The sequence below is a fragment of the Neomonachus schauinslandi genome, chromosome 5, assembly GCF_002201575.2.
Source record: "Neomonachus schauinslandi chromosome 5, ASM220157v2, whole genome shotgun sequence".
Lineage (NCBI taxonomy): Eukaryota > Metazoa > Chordata > Mammalia > Carnivora > Phocidae > Neomonachus > Neomonachus schauinslandi.
In genome coordinates this window covers 62,106,570-62,128,712 of record NC_058407.1, presented here as the reverse complement: position 1 = coordinate 62,128,712, position 22,143 = coordinate 62,106,570, and the positions used below count along the sequence as shown (strand labels likewise).

At 46.5% G+C, this 22,143-nt stretch overlaps 2 protein-coding genes across 3 annotated transcripts in view; both read right to left on the bottom strand.

The window, feature by feature from the left end:
• Positions 1 to 1,357: 1,357 nt before the first annotated feature.
• On the bottom strand, positions 1,358 to 16,396 carry LOC110593657 (small cell adhesion glycoprotein). The gene is made up of 4 exons (XM_021704934.1): positions 16,223 to 16,396; positions 15,386 to 15,454; positions 2,800 to 2,880; positions 1,358 to 2,093 (listed from the first exon to the last, which is right to left on the bottom strand). Exons 2-4 carry the CDS (start codon positions 15,417 to 15,419, stop codon positions 1,915 to 1,917), a joined length of 294 nt encoding a protein of 97 aa, XP_021560609.1. The 5' UTR covers positions 15,420 to 15,454; positions 16,223 to 16,396; the 3' UTR covers positions 1,358 to 1,914.
• A 4,893-nt stretch (positions 16,397 to 21,289) lies between these two features.
• Positions 21,290 to 22,143, bottom strand: part of BIN2 (bridging integrator 2) — a 30,656-nt gene continuing 29,802 nt past the window's right edge. For both annotated transcript variants that reach the window (XM_044914841.1, XM_021704815.2), the window contains exon 13: positions 21,290 to 21,756. In XM_044914841.1, coding sequence (XP_044770776.1) covers positions 21,727 to 21,756 — 30 coding nt within the window. In that variant the 3' untranslated portion in view covers positions 21,290 to 21,726. The remainder of the gene's footprint in view (positions 21,757 to 22,143) is intronic.

Sequence of the window (22,143 nt, the reverse complement as noted above, 5' to 3'; positions counted from 1 at the left end):
TCAACTTGTTTTTAGATTTCTTCTCCATATATCTTTTATGTCCCACCCAGAATTCAGATAGGTGCTGCTGTCATTCTGGGGTTTTGTTTTGTTTTGTTTTGTTTTTTAAATGAAGCCTTTGAAATAAATTCAGGAGTACATGGCCAAGATTTGACCATTTTCATGAGTCCCACTCTAGGTGCTTTACTTTTCTTCATTTTACTTCCTAAGCTCTTTCAGATTCTTAAGAGCCTATTATGCCAGAACATAAACTTAGAACATAAGCTTAGAAATAAGGGAACGACTGATTGTCCTAACTTGCTCTAGAATTTGACTTGAGAAAAATGTTTTAGTATGACAGTCTGTGTAAGTTCAAGGTGACCTTCAGTTTCTCCAAAGTTCTGTGTGGAGAAATACTGAAAACTAGGATTGTCAAAATTGATTCTTCAACTCTTGGGTCTTGGGAGGAATTGAGCTTGGACAATGGAGGCAGTAACAATTAAGACCTCAAAGGAGATTTAGCTTAATTCCAAAGTAAACGGTATTTGGGGAGCTATGGTTTCTTTTAAACACATACCATTTGGGGACTAAAATCCAAGAAGCTTCTCTGGGCTTGATTCAAAGGACACTGGTGGGAAGAGTGGTGGGGAGATCGTTTCTGGTTCCCTCTGTGTATACACAGAATGGGTCTGGGAAGGGCGTCTGGGTGGCTCAGTTGGTTGAGCATCTGCCTTCAGCTCAGGTCATGATCCCAGGGTCCTGGGATGGAGTCCCAAGTTGGGTTCCCTGCTCAGTGGGGAACTTGCTTCTCTCTCCCTCTGCCCCTACTCCCTCTCACTCATGCTTTCTCTCGAGCGTGCTCTCTCTCAAATAAATAAACCTTAAAAAAAAAAAAAAAAGGGCGCCTGGGTGGCTCATTTGGTTAAACGACTGCCTTTGGCTCAGGTCATGATCCTGGAGTCCCGGGATCAAGTCCCACATCCGGCTCCCTGCTTAGCAGGGAGTCTGCTTCTCCGTCTGACCCTCCTCCCTCTCATGCTCTCCGTCTCTCATTCTCTCTCTTGCAAATAAACAAAATCTTAGAAAAAAAAGAATGGGTCTGGGAAATTCTGGCCCTTGCCAGGATGGAAGGTAAAACCATTTCATCTCCCAGGGTATGTTTCTAATGACACCCCTGGGACAAGCTTCCCACAACCATCTTTGTTTCAAACTCCTGAGATTGTTGTGGGAACTTCTGAAACTTCCCTAGGGTTCTTTATGTTTGGGAGAGAACATATGCAAACGAGTTAAATAAGCAAAAGAAAATGTCAAAAAAGTTTAAGTATGGATAAGTCAAAATATAAAGGTGGTGTTATTTCTTGCACACAAGAATCAGATATCTGTATCAATGAACATTTTTAATTGTGATAAAAATAGCATCAGTATAAGGTTGTTGGGGAATATGGAAAGGAAGGGCTCAGATTAGGAGATATAGCACATTCATCAGGGGGTGGGGTCTCCATAGTCTCCTGCCCCTCCCCGCTTGGCATTTTACCATGCTTTCCAGCACCTGGGAAGAACTTCTACAGACACTATCTCTGTTCCAGCTGTCACTAGCAGACCAGGTAGGGGACAGAGGAACAGCCAGCGACCCTAACTCTCCTTCCCTTCGACCTTGAAAAAAGTGAAGATGACCGGGCTCATATGGCCTGGTGTTGCTCCACCTTGTTGGGCAGCCACCGAAACCAGCTAGACTACAAAGGCCTCGCTAAAGACATCATCAACAGCTTTCTCTGTGTCCCTGGCATCAGTGATGTTGGCATTTGGGCCTGTGTCCTAGAAGGAGCTCGGGTTTGCCCATATCAATCAATGCTTCTCACCGGTTTCAGATAAAACTTTCACCTAATAGTGTGTTAGCACTGGAGCCTAGAGAAGCTCCTTGGGGCCCGGGAATCATTAGATGAAATATTCCTCCTTGTCCCTGCCCTTGGCTGAATCACTTTCCATTTGGAGGATGGCGCTGGGCTCGCCTTCTGCAGGTTCGTAGGTGATGTAGCTGCCTTTGTTCTTGTACAGGTAAAAGAAGATCAAGACCACGACTGAGAGCAGGGTGAGGAAGACCACGGTGATAACAACTTGGAAAGGAGAGGGAAAATGCAGAGATGTTTCAGGATTGAGGATGTCTCAGTAATTCATGGGGTCTCCTGAATTCAACGATTCCCTCACTTTTTATAAAGATCCTTCTGTTCTAGTTAACCAGCGTCCACTTCCAAAATCCACATTCCCCCACAAGTCCCACTTCCACGGTGCATGATAATCTGAAGTATCCTGGGGCTTAAGCTAAGCAGACATGGCTTTTGATTTCTAACAAAACTACCCCCTCTCAACCAGTTCCTGATGATTCTGATAGAAACAGGAAGGAGGGAAACAGGAAACAGCTTATCCCAACAGGAAGGCATTTTTAAATCCACAGCCTCCTGTGATGGGAGGGACTTCTCTGATCCCTCCCATCCTCGTCCTCCCCCATCTGACCAACCACACATGTTCCCATCCCTACCCGCACACTGGAGTGTACTGCCCGTACACACTTATATCTATTTGTGGCCACTTCCCACATTTACTGGCAGTGTCTCGGGCGTGAAGCCTCTAAGTCTTTTATAGCCTTGTGTGTGTGCATAGGAGATAACCTACGTGCCAAAACGAGCCCATTAATGGATTTGGTCTCCAATTTGTGGTGCTTTCCTGCATAGGGAAAATCCTTGATCACTACACTGGGCTGCCAATCTATGGAGCGAGAGAGCCCTTGAATTCAAAATGAATTTGGCTCAGGGCCTTTGTTACCTGCAATGAGTGCTGTGCTGGCCTCGGCTTCTGGGGACAGGGCTTCAGTGGCCTGAAGAATTGGGGTGGTCACCAGTTCTTCTAGAAAATTTAGAAAAGTGAAAAAGGAAATGGGGTGAATTCTTTTGTCATATAGTGGTTAAGAGTATGGGCTTTGGAGGGGGCCTGGGTGGCTCAGATGGTTAAGCGTCTGCCTTTGGCTCAGGTCATGATCCCAGGGTCCTGGGATCGAGCCCCGCATCGGGCTCCCTGCTGGGCGGGGAACCTGCTTCTCCCTCTCCCTTAAACCGTTCCCCCTGCTTGTGCTCTTTCACTGTCAAATAAATAAATAAAATATTAAAAAAAAAATTAAAAAAAAAAGAGTATGGGCTTTGGAGCCTAACTGATGAGGTTCTGAGCTCTGTCCTTTACTGGCTGTTACCTTCAGAAAATTACCTAACCCCTCTGTGCATTAGCGTCTTCATCTGCTTTATAGGGTTGTTGTGACAGGTAGTAGGTAACTCAATAAGGATAAGCTATTATTAGGAATGCATACTTTTACACAGATGAGATCAAATGATGAGTGTATATACATGTATATATATTTACATTATATTGGCAGGGGCATTTCTTTAATGTTCTTACAAACTCTTTGTAAACATCATTTTATTTAGTTTTTTTAATTGTAATTTTTTAAGTAGGCTCCATGCCCAACACGGGGCTCGAACTCACGACCTCGAGATCGAGAGTCACACGTTCTGCTGACTGAGCCAGCCAAATGCTCCAACATTATTTTTAAATAACTAAATAATGCTCTTCCCTTATTAAAACCCTTTCCTACACCACCAGAATAGGCCATGTAATTGAAAGGTTCTGAAACAAGGCCTCTCCTACCCTAAAATATATCTCATACCTCCTCCTGCTATTGGTCTATCCATCCTTTACAGCCTGGAAGTCCCACCCCTGAAGTCACTACTCAGGGTCGGGACACTCAAAACTCCTGGTCTCCAGGAGTCCCTTTTAAAAATATTTACATGGGCAGTTAGGGAGCCCTTTACTTCTGCCCCTAGTTAGCATTTTAGTGTAGGGATTTGAGAAGGCACCGAGTTAAGGTTACTGCAGGACAAAGGTATCCTGGGGAAAAGGGGCCTCCTGACCCTGACATCACCCACAGGAGGCATTATTCAATATTCATTCAATAAATAATAGCAGCACTCATCAACCGCCTACCCTTCGCCAGGTACTGGGGGCCAGGCACACTGTGGATATAATGGTAAGCAAACAGCCGGCCTTCATGGAGCTCACCCTCCACCATGCCCCGGTTCACAGTTAATGAGCACAATATACGAGACAAAGGAGATCTCAGGCATGCAGGAGAGCCCGGGACAGAGGGCCTTGATCTAGTCTTCCAGCAGGGCACAGCCTCCCCAGAAAGTGAGATGTGAGCTGGCCGCTGAAGCAGGGGGGTAGGAGTTTACAGGGTAAAAGGGACAAGGGCCCACGCAGCCTGAGCACAGTGCAGGAGTGTGACTCCCCTCCGATGCCTGCCACCTTCAGGTTTCCATCCAGGCCAAGGGATACTAGTCACCAGCGGGGGGACTGGGAGCCTGGGAGCAGTGCTGAAAGGGGTCAATGGTGTTGAGGGGTCTTTTCACACAGGCCAAGAAGGAGCCTGATGAACCTGGTCCTGCAACAGAGAAAGCAGGGGTGGGCTGCCTAGAGCACCCCCCTCCCAAGGCCAGGCCACATGGTTACGTCTCCTGCTGCCGCTGGGGGCGACACTAACCAACCCTGCAGGGCAACGGTGAGGCCTGAATGAGAGCGCAGGAAGCAATCACGTAGTGACGCTCTTTCTGTGCTTAGTGCTTAAAAGGGAAAGCTAGTCTCGGTTTGAACCTTGCCCCAACATACCACTAGGTGACCCTAAGGAAGTTACTAAACCTCTTGGAGCTTTAGTGTTTTGAACTGCAAAACAGAGGTGTGGTGGGCAGCTGGTGAGGTGGCTTGGGATGGTACCCGCTGCCTGGTGTTTATTTACACTCTGTGTAAGCCCCTCTCCCTGTGTGCGGGCTGGACCTAGGGACTTGCTTCTCACAAAGAGAGTACAGCAAAAGTGATGAGATTACGTTGTGACTTCCATCAAAGAGAAGCCTTGAACTTTACCCTCCTGATCCCTGCCTCAGTCTGCTGCCCCTCACCACGCCACCACGCACACTTTCCTCCCCCAAATCTCCCAGGGCTGCACTTCATCTTCCCACCACTGATCTAGAATGCTGTACAGATGCTCTTAGTCTTGCCTTTCTTAAACATTAGAAAACGTAAGATATACAAAGCACTGAGAAAAAGAGTTTATGTACGGGAGCTTAAGTATAAAGATTAAGAAGATTCACTTCAATCAATCAACAGCAATTTACTTTGCCCCTACCAGGGACCGGACCACGGAGCTCAAGCTCAGTGAGGGTTCAGAGGGCAGACACATATGACTCCCAGAGGACGGAAGATGAATGCTAGTTGGGAAATTCTGCAAATGATCCCAATTATAGCAGCTGCCATTTATTAAGTCCCTGCTTCGTGCTGGGTGCTTTATAGACATACTCCTTAATCCTTACATCAATCACTTCAAAGTAGGTGTTTTTATTTGCTAATGTGGACCCCGAGGCCCTGGGAGAGTTAAATGGCATGGCTCATGTCACACATGATGCAACAGTGCATGGAGCCAAGATCTGAATCCAGGACTACACGCTCCAAAGCCCAAGCAAGGTATTTATATGAATCCTTCCTACTACGTCCTTTTCTTTTTTTCCAAGAGGGAACAAGAGGGAGAGATCATGAAAGATTACCACGGGGCAGCAAAACAAGCTTTCCAGAAAGCTCGAGGATTTAAAAAATCGGGGTAAAGGCGGGAGAAACACCAGCCGACCACAACCAACTACACGCTGTTGTGCCACAAAGAGTGCGTCCTTAATGCGGACGGGCTCAGGGGCAACCGGTGAGCGGGGAGCGACGTCTGTGTAACGGGGAAGCCATGTTGCCTCACAGGCAACCTCCTTCACTTTAACGCTTGAGGTGCTCAGAGGCAAGCTCGCTACAACTGAAGAGCACACTTTGGCAATGTAGAAAGACCTGCAGGAACATACAGTTCGGGGTGCCTGGGTGGCTCAGTGGGCTAAGCGTCTGCCTTTGGCTCAGGTCATGATCCCAGGGTCCTGGGATCAAGTCCTGCGTGGGGCTCCCTGCTCGTCCGGGAGCCTGCTTCTCCCTCTCTGCCCCCACCCCTGCCTCCACCCCCGCTCCCGCTCATGTTCTCTCTCTCAAATAAATAAATAAAATAGTAAAAAAAAAAAAAAAGGATTAAAAAAAGAAACATACACTTCAATAGAAGTGCCTTCCTTGGATGCAGTTATTGGTTGGAAGCCATCTGGTGAAGCAGTCAAGTACAAATGAAGGAGGTACAAAGAAATTTACCTCTACACGAAGACAACGGAGTAATGAAGAAGGCGGACCCTACATCAGATTTTTGCTTCTGATGAAAATGGTCTCTGTTGGAAACAAAGGCTCTCTGGAATCTACTTCTAAAAAGGAGGAAGCATACATCTCAGGAACAAAGGCTCATCCATTTTGTAGCATGTGTCAGAATTTCCTTTGTTTTTAATGTAACAGGAAGTTCTGATATACGCTACAAAATGGATGCCACTTATATGAAGTACCTAGAATAGCCAGATTCACAGGGACAGGAAGTAGGATAGTGGTTGTCAGGAACTGGGGAGAGAGGGGATGGGGTAGCTGTTACTATTTTTTTTTTTTTTAAGATTTTATTATTTTTTTTTTAATTTTTTTTTTAAAGATTTTATTTATTTGAGAGAGAATGAGATAGAGAGAGCATGAGAGGGGGGAGGGCCAGAGGGAGAAGCAGACTCCCTGCTGAGCAGGGAGCCCGATGCGGGACTCGATCCCGGGACTCTAGGATCATGACCTGAGCCGAAGGCAGTCGCTTAACCAACTGAGCCACCCAGGCGCCCCTAAGATTTTATTCTTAAGTAATCTCTCTACCCAATGTGGGGCTTGAACTTAAAACCTGGAGATCAAGAGCTGCATGCTTTACCGAATGAGCCAGCCAGAGGCCCCGGGATGGGAGTTGTTGTTTAATGGGTACAGAGTTCAGTCTGGGTATGAATATACTTAATGGTATACTTAAATACTGTAAATTTTATGTTATGTATAATTTTACTGTAATTAAAAAAAATTTTCTTCATACAGTTTACATTCTGAGAAGGTAAAATGGACAATAAATAAAATAAGAAAAAGATACACTGTATTAGATACTGATTAGTGCTATGTAGAAAAAAAGAGCAGGGTGGGCACCTGGGTGGCTCAGTCAGTTAAACACCTGCCTTCGGCTCAGGTCATGATCCCAGCGTCCTGGGATCGAGCCCCACATCGGGCTCCCTGCTCAGTGGGGAGTCTGCTTCTCCCTCTGACCCTCACCCCTCTTGTGCTCTCTCTCAAATAAATAAATAAATAAAATCTTAAAAAAAAAAAGAGCAGGAAGTGGGGTAGGGGGCTGGCATGTGGATAGGGGTGGTCAGGGAGTCTCTCTGATGAGGTGACTTGAGTAAAGACCTCTAGAAGGTAAGAAAGGCAGCCTGGCCGAGATCTGGGCAGAGGGAACAGCAAGTACGAGATAGGGCTATCCACAATATTGAAAAGCACTGGGGGGGCACCTGGGTGGCTCAGTCGTTGAGCATCTGCCTTTGGCTCAGGTCATGATCCCAGGGTCCTGAGATCAAGCCCCGCATTGGGCTCCCTGCTCCGCGGGAAGCCTGCTTCTCCCTCTCCCACTCCCCCTGCTTGTGTTTCCTCTCTTGCTGTGTCTCTCTCTGTCAAATAAATAAAAAAAAATCTTTAAAAAAAAAAAAAAAGAAAAGCACTGGGGCTGTTGCATGCTTGGCACGCTTGAGGCACAGCACAGAGGTCACTGAACAGAGCAAGGGAGAAGCAAGAGGAGATGAAATCAAGGGGGCTGTATACTATGGGTGCTGCAGGCCACGGAAGGGCTTTGGTTTTTTCCGTGACTGAAATGAGAACCTCATAGAGGTTTTGGGGCAGAGACTGGATAAAGCAGTGCTTCTCAACCTCTGTTGTGCATAGGAATCTCCTAGGGATCTTGTTAAAATGATTCAGGGGGTCTCAGGTAGGGCCTGAAATTCCAAAGACCATGCTTTTGAAACACTGAGCCCACCATGTTGTGAGGAAGCCCAGTGTAGCCCAGTGAAACAGTGGTAGGATTCTGGATACATTCGACACCAAGACTGACAGGGTATGGGGTGGAGTCAAGGATGACACCAAGGTTTTGGGCTTGAGTGACTGGAGGGAAGGAAGGCATGGTGTCACCCGAGCTGGAAAGTCTGCGGGAGGAACAGATTTGGAAGGGAAGATCAGAGTTCAATTTTGGACATGACTGCTTATTAGATACCCAAGGGCATCTGTTAAGACTGGAATTTTGGGAAGAGGTCTGGACTGGAGATTTAAAAAGTCAGCATATTTCAGCCCCCGAGAATGGGTGAGCTCACCAAGGGAATAAGTACCGATAAAGAGGCCCAAGGGCTGAGCCCAGAAAGGAAAGAACAAAAGAGACTGAGAAGTAGCAGCCAAAGAGATCAAGTACAAGGACTATTGGGTTTCGCTATGCAGGGCTCATGAATGACCCAGACAACAGAAGCTCTGGTGACGTGCTGTGTGTAAGGCTGGTTGACACTGGATTCAAGAAAAAAAAAAAGAGGAAGAGGAAGAACTGGAGGCAGAATATAGATAAACTCTTTTTTCTGTAAATGTGAGCAGAGAAATGGGGCTGCAGTTGGAGGAGGAAGGGAGTTCAAGTTTTTTGTTTGTTTTTTCAAGGATGGGAGAAACGACAGCATGTTTATGTACGGATAGGAAGGACAGGCGTAACTCGGAAGAGAGGGAACTGCTGGGGATGCATGAGGGAGGTCAGTGGCTGCAACCGCGTCCTTGGAGGGATGGGGTCCAGTGCCCGGAAAGAGGGCCCGGCTGCAGACAGAGCAGAGAGTGCGTGCTACTGACATGCACGTGGGCACAGAGGCAGGTGGCGGCGAGATGGGGGCGGTGGGGGTCTTGGGCAGTTGTTTCTAAGGACGTTAATTTGCTCAAGAAAACAGAATGCAAGGTCATCTATTGAGAGTGAGGATGGGAGAGCTGAAGGTGCTGTAGGAGTAAATAGTGTCTTATCACAGGACACGGATAAGGCTGTTTATAATAGGGGCGCCTGGGTGGCTCAGTCAGTTAAGTGTCTGACTCTTGGTTTCACCTCAGGTCATGATCTCAGCGTCCTGGGATCGAGCCCCGCATCGGGCTCCCTGCTCGCAGGGAGTCTGCTTCTCTCCCTCTCCCTCTGCTGCTCCCCCTGCTTGTGCTCACTTTCTCTCTCTCTCTCCACAATAAATAAATAAATATTTTTTAAAAGACTGTTTATAATATCCTGCGGAGTAATACAGACTGGCTATCAGGACTAAGTGGAGTAGAAATTGACCATCAAGGAATGAAGTGGTCCAAGTCTAACCACAAGTTCTTCCACTGGGATTTGACCTTAGTTCTTTTTGAATTGATACTGTTATGTCAAACCATGCCAGGACCAAATTTAAGGTCTTCCTGTAATTCAAAATAAAAATACTACATTGCAAGACAGGCATAAGAAAGTTCAGTATCATTTTTCCCTGATGGTAATAACTCTGGCTTTTTTGCTTGACTTTTCTAATACATTGCATATTAAATTCTTTGCAAGATCTTTGTTTTGGTGGTCCACCTGTGCCTTCTGCATAAGCTGAGTGTGGAAGTGCTTCATGCCCTTTGGGTAAACGCAGACTCCTGCAGGCCCAGGAGAGGTGTGGCAAATTTGTGCAAGTCTCCAAACAAGAGGGGCAGCTAATAAGTTGACAAACAGAGAGATTTCAAACGACTGGAGAAATGGGCCAAACTGAACAAGACGAGAATTTGAGATTCCTGGGTCTTGTTCAACTACTGACGAAGAAAGAATGGAGATGCTATGGCTTGGCAGCAGCACATATAAAAGACTTACAGTGAGATCACCCAAAAGCCACGGGTACTGGAAGGATAATACCCTCAAATGGCAACAAGACTGATAGCTAGGTTGCAGAATTTTGGATGGTTCTTCTTTTCTTCTATACGCTTTCCTTTATCTCCCAAATTCCTTACAATGATAAATGCAGTTGACCCTTGAACAACATGGGTTTGAACTGCATGGGTCCACATACAAGGTGGATTTCCCCCCATAAATGCAGTACAGTACTGTAAATGCATTTTTCTCTGATGATCTTCTTAATAACATTTTCTTTTCTCTAGCTTCCTTTATTGCAAGAATACAGTATATAGTACGTATGCCATATAAAATATGTGTTAACTGACGGCTACTGGTAAGGCTTTGGGTCAACAGTAGGCTATTAGTAGTTAAGTTTTGGGGGAGTCAAAAGTTATACATGGATTTTTGACTGTGTGTGGGTCAGCGCCCCTAGTCCCCATGTTTTCAAGGGTCAACTGTTCTTTTATAATCTTAAAAAATTTAAAACTTGCTGTTATCCTAGGCCCCATTAATATAATGGGGCTCTTTAATGGAGGTAACAGTGCGGCCCTCCTTTGTGCTGCTCTTAGACAGCTGAGTCTGGGTATGACAGTTTTGTGGTGAGCAGCCAACAAAGTGAATGGCTTGGAAAGTGTATCAGATAAGGAAAGCTGGTAAGAGAAAGCCCAGCGAGGAAACTTAGGGAGAGCCTAGAACTTGAATGCCATCTTCAAATATGCCGAGGGATGACCTGTCAAGAGGACCACTGGCAGAAACTAATGGGACAGAGAGGTGTCTCCCAGAGAAGGAAGAGCAAAACTGGCCAGATGCTTCATGGGGTACTGGAGAGAGAATTCTAGCACAGAATAAGTGGTTTGACTAGCTGACCCTCAGGACCTTTCTCAGCCTTAATTTTGGAATTTTTATAAATTGAAAGTGCTCTATCAGAATTCTCCTTAAAATCAAATTTTTGAACAGGTGAAATCTCAGCGAAGGCTGTAGTTTAGTTATCAGTATTACACCAATGTTAATTTCTTGGTTTTCACAACATGCCATGGTCATATAAGATACTGACATTAGGGAAAACTGGCTGGAGGGTATATGGGAACTTTCTATATTATTTTTTGCAACTTTTCTATAAATCTAAAATTACTCCAATAAAATGTTTACTTAAAAAAAAAATCAAGGGTGCCTGGTGACTCAGTCGTTGGACGTCTGCCTTCGGCTCAGGTCATGATCCCAGGGTCCTGCGATCGAGCCCACATTGCGCTCCCTGCTCTGTGGGAAGCCTACTTCTCCCTCTCCCACTCCCCCTGCTTGTGTTCCCTCTCTTGCTGTCTCTCTGTCAAATAAATAAATAAAATATTTTTTAAAAAATCAAATTTTTGAACTCCACTCTGCATAAAAGAGCTGTTTCAGACTAAGTGAAACAGCGAGGTGCTAAGGAGCTAGGGTCTTCAGGTTTCAAGTGCCAGAACTATAATCTGTGGGGGCGCCTGGCTGGCTCATTTGGTAGAGCATGTGACTCTTTTTTTTTTTTTTTTAAAGGTTTTATTTATTTATTTGAGAGAGAGAATGAGAGAGAGCACATGAGAGGGGGGAGGGTCAGAGGGAGAAGCAGACTCCCTGCCGAGCAGGGAGCCCGATGCGGGAATCGATGCGGGAATCGATCCAGGGACTCCAGGATTATGACCTGAGCCGAAGGCAGTCGCTTAACCAACTGAGCCACCCAGGCGCCCGAGCATGTGACTCTTAATCTAAGGGTCTAAAAGTTGTGAGTTCAAGCCCCATGCTGGGCGTGGAGCCTACTTAAAATTAAAAAGAAAAAAAAGAAAACAGAGCTGTAATCTATATTTGTTATTTACAGTTTACGAAACATACACTATTTTATCTCTACTTCACAGTCATGATGTAAGCAGGGTTGTTATTATCATTATGTACAAGCTTAGCAAACTGCATCAACCAGCCCAGGGTCACTGAGCTGTTGACTGAGCTGGCTTCGAATCTATATCCTCATTCCAAGGTTTTTTTCCACCACACACTATCAACTCTCCAGGTTCTGGAAACATCTCTGCTCTGCCTCAGCTAACCATTTTAGTTTACGTGTCCACTGGGTTTGGTTCCCTGAATTTTACTGCAGAATGGAAAGGGTGTTCACATAGTACTGTTTGCAAGAGTGACACATATCTGAATGTCCATCAGCAGAGGAATGATTAAATAAATTACAGGCCATTCAGTCTGGAAACACTACACAGTTGTCAAAAGGAATGACGTAGATCTGTAATTACTGGCACGGGATATATGGTGAGATGAAAAAAGCAAATTGCTAGAGCAGTAATGTGTAATAAGATTACATGTTTGAAAAAAAGTAAATTAAAATGGAACTATAAACACACACACACACATATATATGCCTGCATATACATAAAAAAGGTCTAGAAGGCTATTCCTTGAGGGGCATATAATAGTTTTTTATGAAAAAACAATAACAAAGTAAACTTTGTTCAGGAAGCCTGGCGTAAAAAGGGGTGAATGGCTCACAGCTCTCTCTGCATTATCTCCTGTTCCTACACCATTTCTCTCCTGTCTCCCTGTCCAAACAAAGGAATGATAATGTTACTCTCTTCCTTCCCTCTCCTCAGGCTTGGAAGGACTGTAACAGCATTTTTCTCTCAGGTGGGGGGCTTGGGGTAGAGGACCACAACAAGATTTAAGGCTCCACCCAAATCCTAACCAATAGGAAATGAACTTCAAGATCTACTTTGCTTATGTACCCTTTTTTTGGTTGTTGTTAAGCCAGATACCTGTTGGTTTCTTTGTGGCCCTTGTTTTCAGGCTAAATCTCTTATCACTGAGGTATCAGATCCTTTGCCACCTGAGTCTGCCAACCTACTTATTTGTTCTAGACCTGCCCAACAAAGGGCGGCTCCCTCAATTCTCCTTTCCATGGGAACCCGCCCTGGAATTCTACTTCCTTTCTCTTTCCTTCTCTTTCATGGGCTTGGGCCAGTGGGGTACAATGAGACTCTGAGAGCGGTGTACCATGACAGAGAGGACAGAGGCTTTGGAATAAATCAGGACTGGGCACAAAATCCTGCCTTGGCCTTTATTAGCCACACGACCTTGGGAGAATTTAACCTCTGAAAATTTCTTAATTGCCCCGAACCTCAGTTTTTGCTTCTGTAAAATGAGAATAAAACCTGCTCACGAGGTTGGGATAAAGAATAAGCAAGATGAGAAACAACACCAACAAAACAAGCCAATTAAAAAATGGGTAAGGACTTGAATAGAGATTTCTCTAAAGGAGATAAAAAAAAAAAGAAAAGATATGCAGATGGCACATGAAAAGATGCTCAATATCACTAATCATTAGGGAAATGTAAATCAAAACCACAAAGAGATAGCACTTCACACCCATTAGGAATGCTACTATAAGAAAGAAAGAAAGAAAGAAAGAAAGAGAAAAAGAAAGAAAAAAACAAGTGTTGATGAGGATGTGGAGAAATCAGAACCCTGTGCACTGCTGGTGGGATATAACATGGTGCAGCCGCTGTGGAAAACAGTGTGGCAGGTCCTCAAAAAATTAAACAGAATTACCACGTGATCCAGCAATTCCACTTCTGAGTATATACCTGAAAAAAATGAAAGCAGGTACTCGAGAAGAAATTTGTACACCCATATTCCTAGCAGCCTTGTTCACAACAGCCAAAGGGTGGAAGCAATCTCTTGATGGATGAATGGATAAACAAAATGATATAGTACATGTATATATAATGACGCATGTATATTATCCAGCCTTAAAAAGGAAGGACGTTCTGACACATGCTACAACACGGACGGACTTGAGATGCTAAGTGAAAAAGCCAGATACAAAATGACAAATACTGGGGGCGCCTGGGTGGCTCAGTTGTTAAGCGTCTGCCTTCGGCTCAGGTCATGATCCCAGGGTCCTGGGATCAAGCCCCGCATCGGGCTCCCTGCTCCGCGGGAAGCCTGCTTCTCCCTCTCCCACTCCCCCTGCTTGTGTTCCCTCTCTTGCTGTGTTTCTCTGTCAAATAAATAAAATCTTTAAAAAAAAAAAAGACAAATACTGTATGATTCCACTTATATGAGGTACCTAGTCAAATTTGTACAGATAGAAAGTAAAATGCTGGTCATTAGGAGCTGGAGGGAGGGGCAATGGGGAATTATTGTTTAATCGATACAGAGTTTCAGTTTGGGAAGATGATACAGTTCCGGAGATGGACGGTAATGATGACGGAACAACAGCGTGAATGTTAATCAATACTTCATGCCGCCGAACTACCAAAACATGGTTAAAATAATAACATATTATGTATATTTTACCACAAATTTAAAAAAGAAAGAAAGAAAAGAATTTGCCCAAGTCCTAACTTCTCACTTAGCTGCCAAAAACATCACCTCTTCCCTATGGGTAGGTTTATTCTAGAGGTCCTCTGCCTTTTCCTCCAGAACACCTTCCAGGAAAGATGCAATCTGTGGTCTCACGCATGGCACTAACTTGATCTGGAACAGCCACTGCACCCTTCTTGGTCTGTACAAACCACATCCATTCTTCAAAGTTAAGTGCTTCCTCCCATTCCATTCCCCACTCATGAAGCCTTTGCTGACCAATCTAGACTTCTATCCACTTCTCCCTCTTGTCTCTCACTGGATTATGGACATTCTGAATTATGTGCATTTTGGTCACAGAGGACAGTGTCTTCAGCTTCCCTGGGGTTGTCACTCACTTGTTTCCACATCAGTATAGTAGATAATGTGTGTCCTAATGAATGACGAATGAGGCTGTGTACATGAAAACAGAGGTACATAGACCAACCAAGGTTTGGTTCCTCCCTTACCCTACCGTACACAACGAAAACCATCAGTGACTGTCTGATGGTTTGTCTGGCTCAGCTTGGTTACTAAACAAAAGGCGGGAATTCTTTCTCAGTGGGATGACGTGGATCCCTGCCTAGCATAGCTCCAGGAAACAATGGATTTTGATGCTGGAGTGTATCATCAGAGGAGTGGAATGAAAAAGCAGGCAGAATTCCTTTCCAGGAAAAGGTGGGTCTCTAACAAGCACCCATTAATAGTAATAACCAATGTTACTGAGTGCTTACTAGATATGAGACACGGTGCTAGAGGTGTTTTATATGGGTTATCTCATTTAATCTTCATGAATAAGCTCATAAGATAGGTACCATTTCCCCCTTTTACAAATGAGAAAGCTGGAGCTTAGAGAATGGATCACTCACTGAAGGTCACAAAGCTTTAAGTGGTAGCATTGGGAACTGGCCCAGGTCCATATGATTTCAGATTCAAACTGCACCAAAGCAAGCATTTTGGTTGCCCTCCGCAGCTTCCCAGGACCTTTTCCGGTGGCGGGCACGGGGAAGTGGGAGGGTCACTGCATCTGGGCTGAGGCCTCAGGGAATTCCAGGCCTGGGCTGGAGGTGGGGGAATGTTAGCAAGTCTCTACCATTCGCACCGGGAAAGGCCTTCACCTACCTCCTGGAGAAGGCGAGGTTAGCAGGCTAGTCATTGCAGCAAGTGGATGGGCACCAGGCAGAGGCAGATCTGTATGAAGAGGGACAAAGACAGGCGTGAGGTGGGCCCCTACCTGGGGCTGGAGACACTGAAGTCCCAGGAAAGCCTTTGCAAGGGCCGGGTTTTCCCGGATTCCTTCCCCCATGGGGCTAGTCCTAAACCCTTCTCTTTTGGTTTCCCTGAGTATCTCCTCAGGCTGCAGGTGCCAAGAGCAGAGCCGAGACCTCTGGTACTTGGTGTGGGTTGCCTTTGACCGTACTACCCCGAGATCCTTTCACCTGGCCACCACATTTACCTAAGGGATTTCTCCCGGCCTGAGAAAGTTAGGCGAAGGTATGCAAATTAACAGCGGACCCAGTTTCACCAAGCGGCAGGCACAGGTACCCCGCTCTTCCCCGAGCCGCGAGTCTGCGCGCAACCGTCCACTAGGGGGCAGGAGAGGGCCGGGAGGGCAGAACGCGCCGGCTCCCGAGCCCGCGTGGGGGCAGGGCCGGGGCCTGGGGGCCGGGAGCCAGACACTTGAACGTGGAGGTGAGGGGCCTCAGTCCCCTTCAGGCCTGTCCCCGACCAGCCGCTGTCCCGCGCGGGCCCGCTCCCCCCCAGCCCTCCTCCCCTCTGCCCGCAGCGCCGCCCGCGTACCGCCTGCCGAACCCCACCGGCCAGCCGGTAGCGCCGACCCCACTTGGCCCGGCCCGGGACTCGGCGCTCCGCGCGGACGTCGAGCCTCGCGAGGCGACGACCCGGCGACCCGGCGACCCGGTCTCGGCCCCGCCCCCCGCCCCGGCCCTCCGGCGTTACCCGCACACGGCTGCCGGGGCAGCCCGCGGCGCGCGCGGCCGTCCGTCCGGGCAGCCCGCTCCGAGCGGCCGCGACGGGAGAGGCTCCGGCCGCTCTGGGCTCGCGTCGCTCCCGCGGCCGAGGCGACTGCGGTGTGCGTGCGGCCCCCGGGCTCGCCCGGCCTCGCCCTCCCCCGGTGCCCTCCTCCGCGTGCTCACCTTACCAGTCGGACGGGCGGCCGGGGGAGGGCCCGGCGCCACTCCGCGCGTCCTTTTGAACTCGCCGGGGGCGGGAACGGCGGAGGTTCGCGGAGAGCCGCCGAGGGACACCGAGCGGGAGGAAGCCGCGGACGGACGCGCGGAGCGAGCGTTGGAGGCCGGCCGGGAGTGGGGGTGGAGGGACCGGCCGACTGGGTGGGACAGGAAAAGAGGAGAGAAACCGCCCTCTGCAGGTTCCCTCTGCCCGCCCGGCCGCCTCTGCTCCCCCGGGAGGAAGGGCTGCTTTTCCTTGTCCGATTGTCACTTTACTCTCCACCCGGAGCCGTTTCCTCCCTCGGCCCGAAGCTCCAGACGGCGTGGGATCGGAACTGGGATAACTGGGATCTGTCCGCTTGCCCCCCATCGACGTAATTTGAATTTCCAGCAGATGTGGAAAGTTACATTTACTTGCGTTTGCATATCATTTATGTAAATAGGTCGGTGTCCAGAAGCTTGGAGCGTGAGCTAACTCAGTAGGCGCACCGCGGCCGGGAAGCTGGGAGGACTGGTGGGGAGGGGACCGGTGCCCCATCCGGATCTTCCTCGTCTGACGTTCTTCTGAGGCCGTGTAGTGTAGAGGTTAAGAGCGTAATGGACTTTGGATTCAAACAGCCCCAGCCCCGCCGCTTGTTAGCTGTGTCACTTTGGGCGAATTACTTAACATCTCTAAAATCTGTTCCCTCGTCCCTGAAATGAAGCCATACCATAGCCACACGTTTAGCACATGGTGAACACCGCAATTTAACTGTTAATCAATGCCATACTTTAGCCATCTTGACTCACTTCTCTGTGGCGGGAAATGTTCCCAAATTAATGAACTCAGTGACTAAGGTTGAAATACTATAAACACAGGCTCTGGAATGCGCTTTGCCGTGTGATCTTAGACAAGGGACTTCGGTTTCATTTCTCTATCTAGGGCCATACCTGTCTCATGAAGTTACTGGGGGGAGAGAATGAGTTAATACATCTAAAGCATTAGAACCTTACCTGGCACATAGTAAGTGCTCAGTAAATGCTAGCTATTTTTATCTTGGCTTCCTATTTAGGGTTAGGACTCAAGTGGTTATTCTGCCAGTGATACAGATTTCCTTGCTTGCTTATTCCTGTGAGGAGTTCTCTAGTTTTGGAAATCAATATTTATATAGACTGATAGGTCTGGTGCATGTTCATTTGGGGAACAAAGGCTGACAGAAAATCTCAGAGAATAGAGGCATAGTGTGAGAAAAAAAGCGAAAACATAAATAAAACAAGCAAGGGTGGTTGCTTTCATTGCTAATGATATTATCTGGTCGGTAAAAACCAGAGGAAAAAACAGAGTAAGTTCATGAAATTCATTTTATTTAAATATATTTTAAAAGGCACAGTAGTGGGGCGCCTGGGTGGCTCAGTTGGTTGAGCGACTGCCTTCGGCTCAGGTCACGATCCTGGAGTCCCTGGGTCGAGTCCCGCATTGGGCTCCCTGCTCGGCGGGGAGCCTGCTTCGTCCTCTGACCCTATCCCCTCTCATGTGTTCTCTCTCTCTCATTCTCTCTCTCTCAAATAAATAAATAAAATCTTTTAAAAAAAATAAATAAAAGGCACAGTAGTTATCACTGAGGAAGAAGAAAGCCCCTATGTGGGAAAACTACCAATCCAACCAAGAAAGGCAGAGAAAGTAACATGTAGGCAAGATGTATGTAAGTTGAGAAAAATGTCAGCCTGGCTAGTTCTCAGATAAAAGAATATCCAACAGAAAAGGAAATTCAAATCCTAAGGGTTAAATTCTGAAGGTGGACAATTGCTTGCATTTACTGACAAGCTGATCATGAATTCCAGGAAAGGTTGAGATTTTTTTGTTATCTGGTTAATCTCCCCCATAGCATATTCCATTACCTACTAACGATTGTCCCCACCCACAGCAGACTTTTTTTTTTTTTATAGATTTTATTTATTTGACAGAGAGAGACACAGCAAGAGAGGGAACCCAAGCAGGGGACGTGGGAGAAGGAGAGACAGGCTACCCGCTGAGCAGGGAGCCCAATGTGGGGCTCCATCTCAGGACCCTGGGATCATGACCTGAGCCAAAAGCAGATGCTTAACAGCTGAGCCACCAGGCGCCCCCCACTGCAGACTCTTAGAGGCCATCCAGCCAACTGACTCTACTGAAATGTCATGTTACTTTCACAATTTCATGGTTAATCACTCACTGGTAACTTTTTTCTCTTTAAAATGTAACCTTAAAAGATTTGCTGGTACATGATTTTATCCCTGTAGGCACATACCATTCATTTAAAAAGTGTAAATATGCAGAAAAATAAGATCCAATATGCATATGCTCAGCACCTAATTTAGCATAAAATAGCAATACTGTAAGCAGTGTGTGTATGCTGTTCTTTGGTATATCTTGTATATCCTGGCTGTGTCATGTTTCCAGTGTTCTCTAGATATCTCACCTAGCCTGTCAATATTGTCCTTCAAATTGCTTGAAGGCAGGGATTGGGTGATGTTCTTGCAATTAATTTTGTATAGAGATGCATCCAGATAGATGATGAATGGAGCCTCACTGGTGGTGATGTAGCAGTGTTCTCCAAGGATTGAATGCTAAACTTCAGAAACTGGAGCAGCCTTCCTTTTGTCAACAGACCGCAGGGGCCTCCGGGCAGGGAATAAGAGATACTCATCTCTGCCCAATTTACTGGCTTCTAGCCCCTTCTTGTGCTGCTGCCAGGATGGCAGTCTTCTAAATCCTAGCCTTTCCCCTGGACAACTTTACCATTATTTAAAAAAGATTTTATTTATTTACTTAAGAGAGAACACAAGCAGGAGGAGCAGAGGGAGAAGCAGATTCCCCACTGAGCAGGGAGCGGGATGCGGATGTGATGTGGGGCCGGATCCCAAGGACCTTGGGATCATGATCCGAGCCGAAGTCAGATGCTTAACTGACTGCGCCACCACGGAGTCCCAACTTTACCATTTTGTAAATCAGGGTAAACAACTTGGTTCCTAGCCGAGACTATCTATCCTAAATAAGCAAAATTATTAGTTAGGTCCAGCATACCGGCCCCTTCCCCTGCTTTGCTGGAACCTCCTTTAGGGCCATATGCACATGAAGTGGCAATCTCACAATTTAGTAAAGGTCTCCACTTTTGTCGTGCCTCTGCCATAGCAGTTACCTTGGGTGCGTGTCTCCCCACATCAGACTGTAAGCCCCTAGAGTCCTTGCTGGCACACTCCTTTCCTAGGAGGGGAAGCCTTGCAAAGAAAAGGCTTGAATTGGATTTTGCTGGATGAATGTGGGAGAGGCGATTCCAAGCAGGTCACGGAAGGCCTTGGACATTTCCCCCACCCTGCTGATACCCCTGGACTATCGCTCCTAGCCGTGACTCTGAGTGCCAAGGGAATGGGATGCCTTATGGGAAACGTATTAAAATATAGGCAGTAGGGCTTTCATAGGGGGGCATGCAACCTCTTCTCCATTTCAGCAGTAGAAATCTTTTGAAAGCTTTTAAGTAAAAGTAGCAGGATTAGATCTTAGAAGAATGACTCCTAAATACAAACATTTATTTCCAGCTCCCTAAAGGACACATCTACTGGAAAGTCCTGTAAGTTCTCAAGCTCCTTGTTTCCAATGTTTGTACGGGACACCCAATAAACTACACAGAAAGTGTATAGTGTGATCAGTTTTGACACATGTATGTACTCATTAAACAATCGCCACAGCATTATATTTCCATCTCTCTAAAAGTTTCCTTGTGCACCTCCTCCCACCACCAGTCTACCTGTCACTATAGACACTACCATACCTCTCCATAAACTGGGCCAGTCTCATTCTTTCTCCAGGGGATCTGGATCTGGAAAGGACAGAGGCAGAAGGTGATGGAAGCAGAGTCTTGCTTACAGGGCCGTCCAACACATTCCTGCGACAGACAACCTGGGGTGGTTCTTGTCCTTTCCTGTTCTTTCAGTTCTATGAGCTGCCTAATGTCCTCACAACATATTCTTTATTGCTTAATCGGGGCAGTTTGTTGTTTGCGAGCAGAGAACCCACCCGGAGCGATGCCTGTCCTCCTGTCATCACCATTTCAGAGAATGGCACCACCAAAGCCTAGTCTCTCAAGCCTAACCCAGAGTAATTTCCTTATAACTTCGGTCATGTCTCCTCTTCTAACACATTCCTAAATCCTGCCCATTCTGCTCCCTGCTCAATAGTCTGTCTCCATAAAGTTCTCACTTTTTTTCCTCATCATTATTTCTCTAGTACCTAGTATGGTGCTTGGTGCAGAGTAGGTGCTAATAAATGCTCGCTGAATGACTGCATGAATTGCGACATCGTCCACAACCCCAGAAACAGAAGCAAAAATGGAGGAGCATCTGCATGTGTATGTTTATTAGGGTGGCAGGACTTCTAAGTGAGTTTTTAATGTTTTCACTGAAGTAAATGATAGGACTTGAATCCAGGATTCTGGATTCTAAATTCGCCATCTCCGTTCTATTATTCTATTTTGTATCCTTTCCCTTCACTTGGGAGTTCCATTTCTCCTTCCATCCTGCTCAGATATCCAGTTACACCAAGTGGCAGACTGTAAACACTAGCTACAGCTCTAAAATGTAATCCCTTTCCCAGGGTATTTGCTTGTTAGCTGAAAGTGGGGGTGAGGGGCATGCCGTAGAGCATCTGGATTGAGGAAAGGAGCCTGGGGCCCCTGGCGTCATTCCGACTGGGGCTGGGGGTCAAGGATGTGACTAAAGTTTTCTGAACGTGGGGTAGAATCAATAACCTTACCTAAGTGGAGAACACGGTGCTGGGCTGGAACTCCTTGTGTCAAAAAAACAATCCATAACACAGTCAGAGTAATACTTTATTTAACAACCTGAAAATCTGTTCTTTTGACTCTAAGTCTTGCAAAATGAGTGGTTCACTGTTCTCTGAGTATGTGTGGTAATGTGTCTCTAAGTGGACGTGTCTCGGTCTACAGATGCTTATGCTTTTTATAGTCATTTTAGGCCAACTTTACTTAATATATAATATATAATTTTTATTCTAACAATGCTAAAGCCTGAATTAAATATTCCCGGGATCTAATAGTTTCTTCTCCTAAGCCTGCCGCCCTCCCTCCCCTAAGTCTGCTCCTCAGCCTCCATTAATGCTAGATCTTTACAGACCACCAGCATTCATACGGTTGGAGAACCTAAAAATGAATGCTAGATCTTAAGTCCCTCTGACCTATATACCCTCTAGCTGAGGAGCTTGTCTGGGGAGGTGTGTGTGGAGGTCTCGACAGTTCCCCTTCACAGGTAGTCAGTTTGAGCTGTAGATACCTGGAAAGTAAACAGGATTGGGTTAGATGCTGATCTGCCCTCCCACCAACCATGGGGGGGGGGGAGGCGGGACTTGTTTCTCTCTTAAGGAATGGGCATCATGAACTGGGTGAACTGACCAGGTTTGCCTCTTCTTCTTGGATGTTAGGAAGTGTGGAACCAACTTTGTGGTCCATCCTCCATAATTTTATTTTATAGAATGTGTTTTTGTACTTGCCTAACTCATGGCTCCATTTTAGGTCACTGTTACTAATTTACTTCTGAGTATATTTTGTGTGTGTGTGTGTGTATTTACCTTTTAGTGTGCCTTTTATATATTTTAACTCTTTTTTTTTTTTTAAGAGAGAGAGAGTGTGTGTGTGTGTGTGTGTGTGTGCAGAAGTGGGG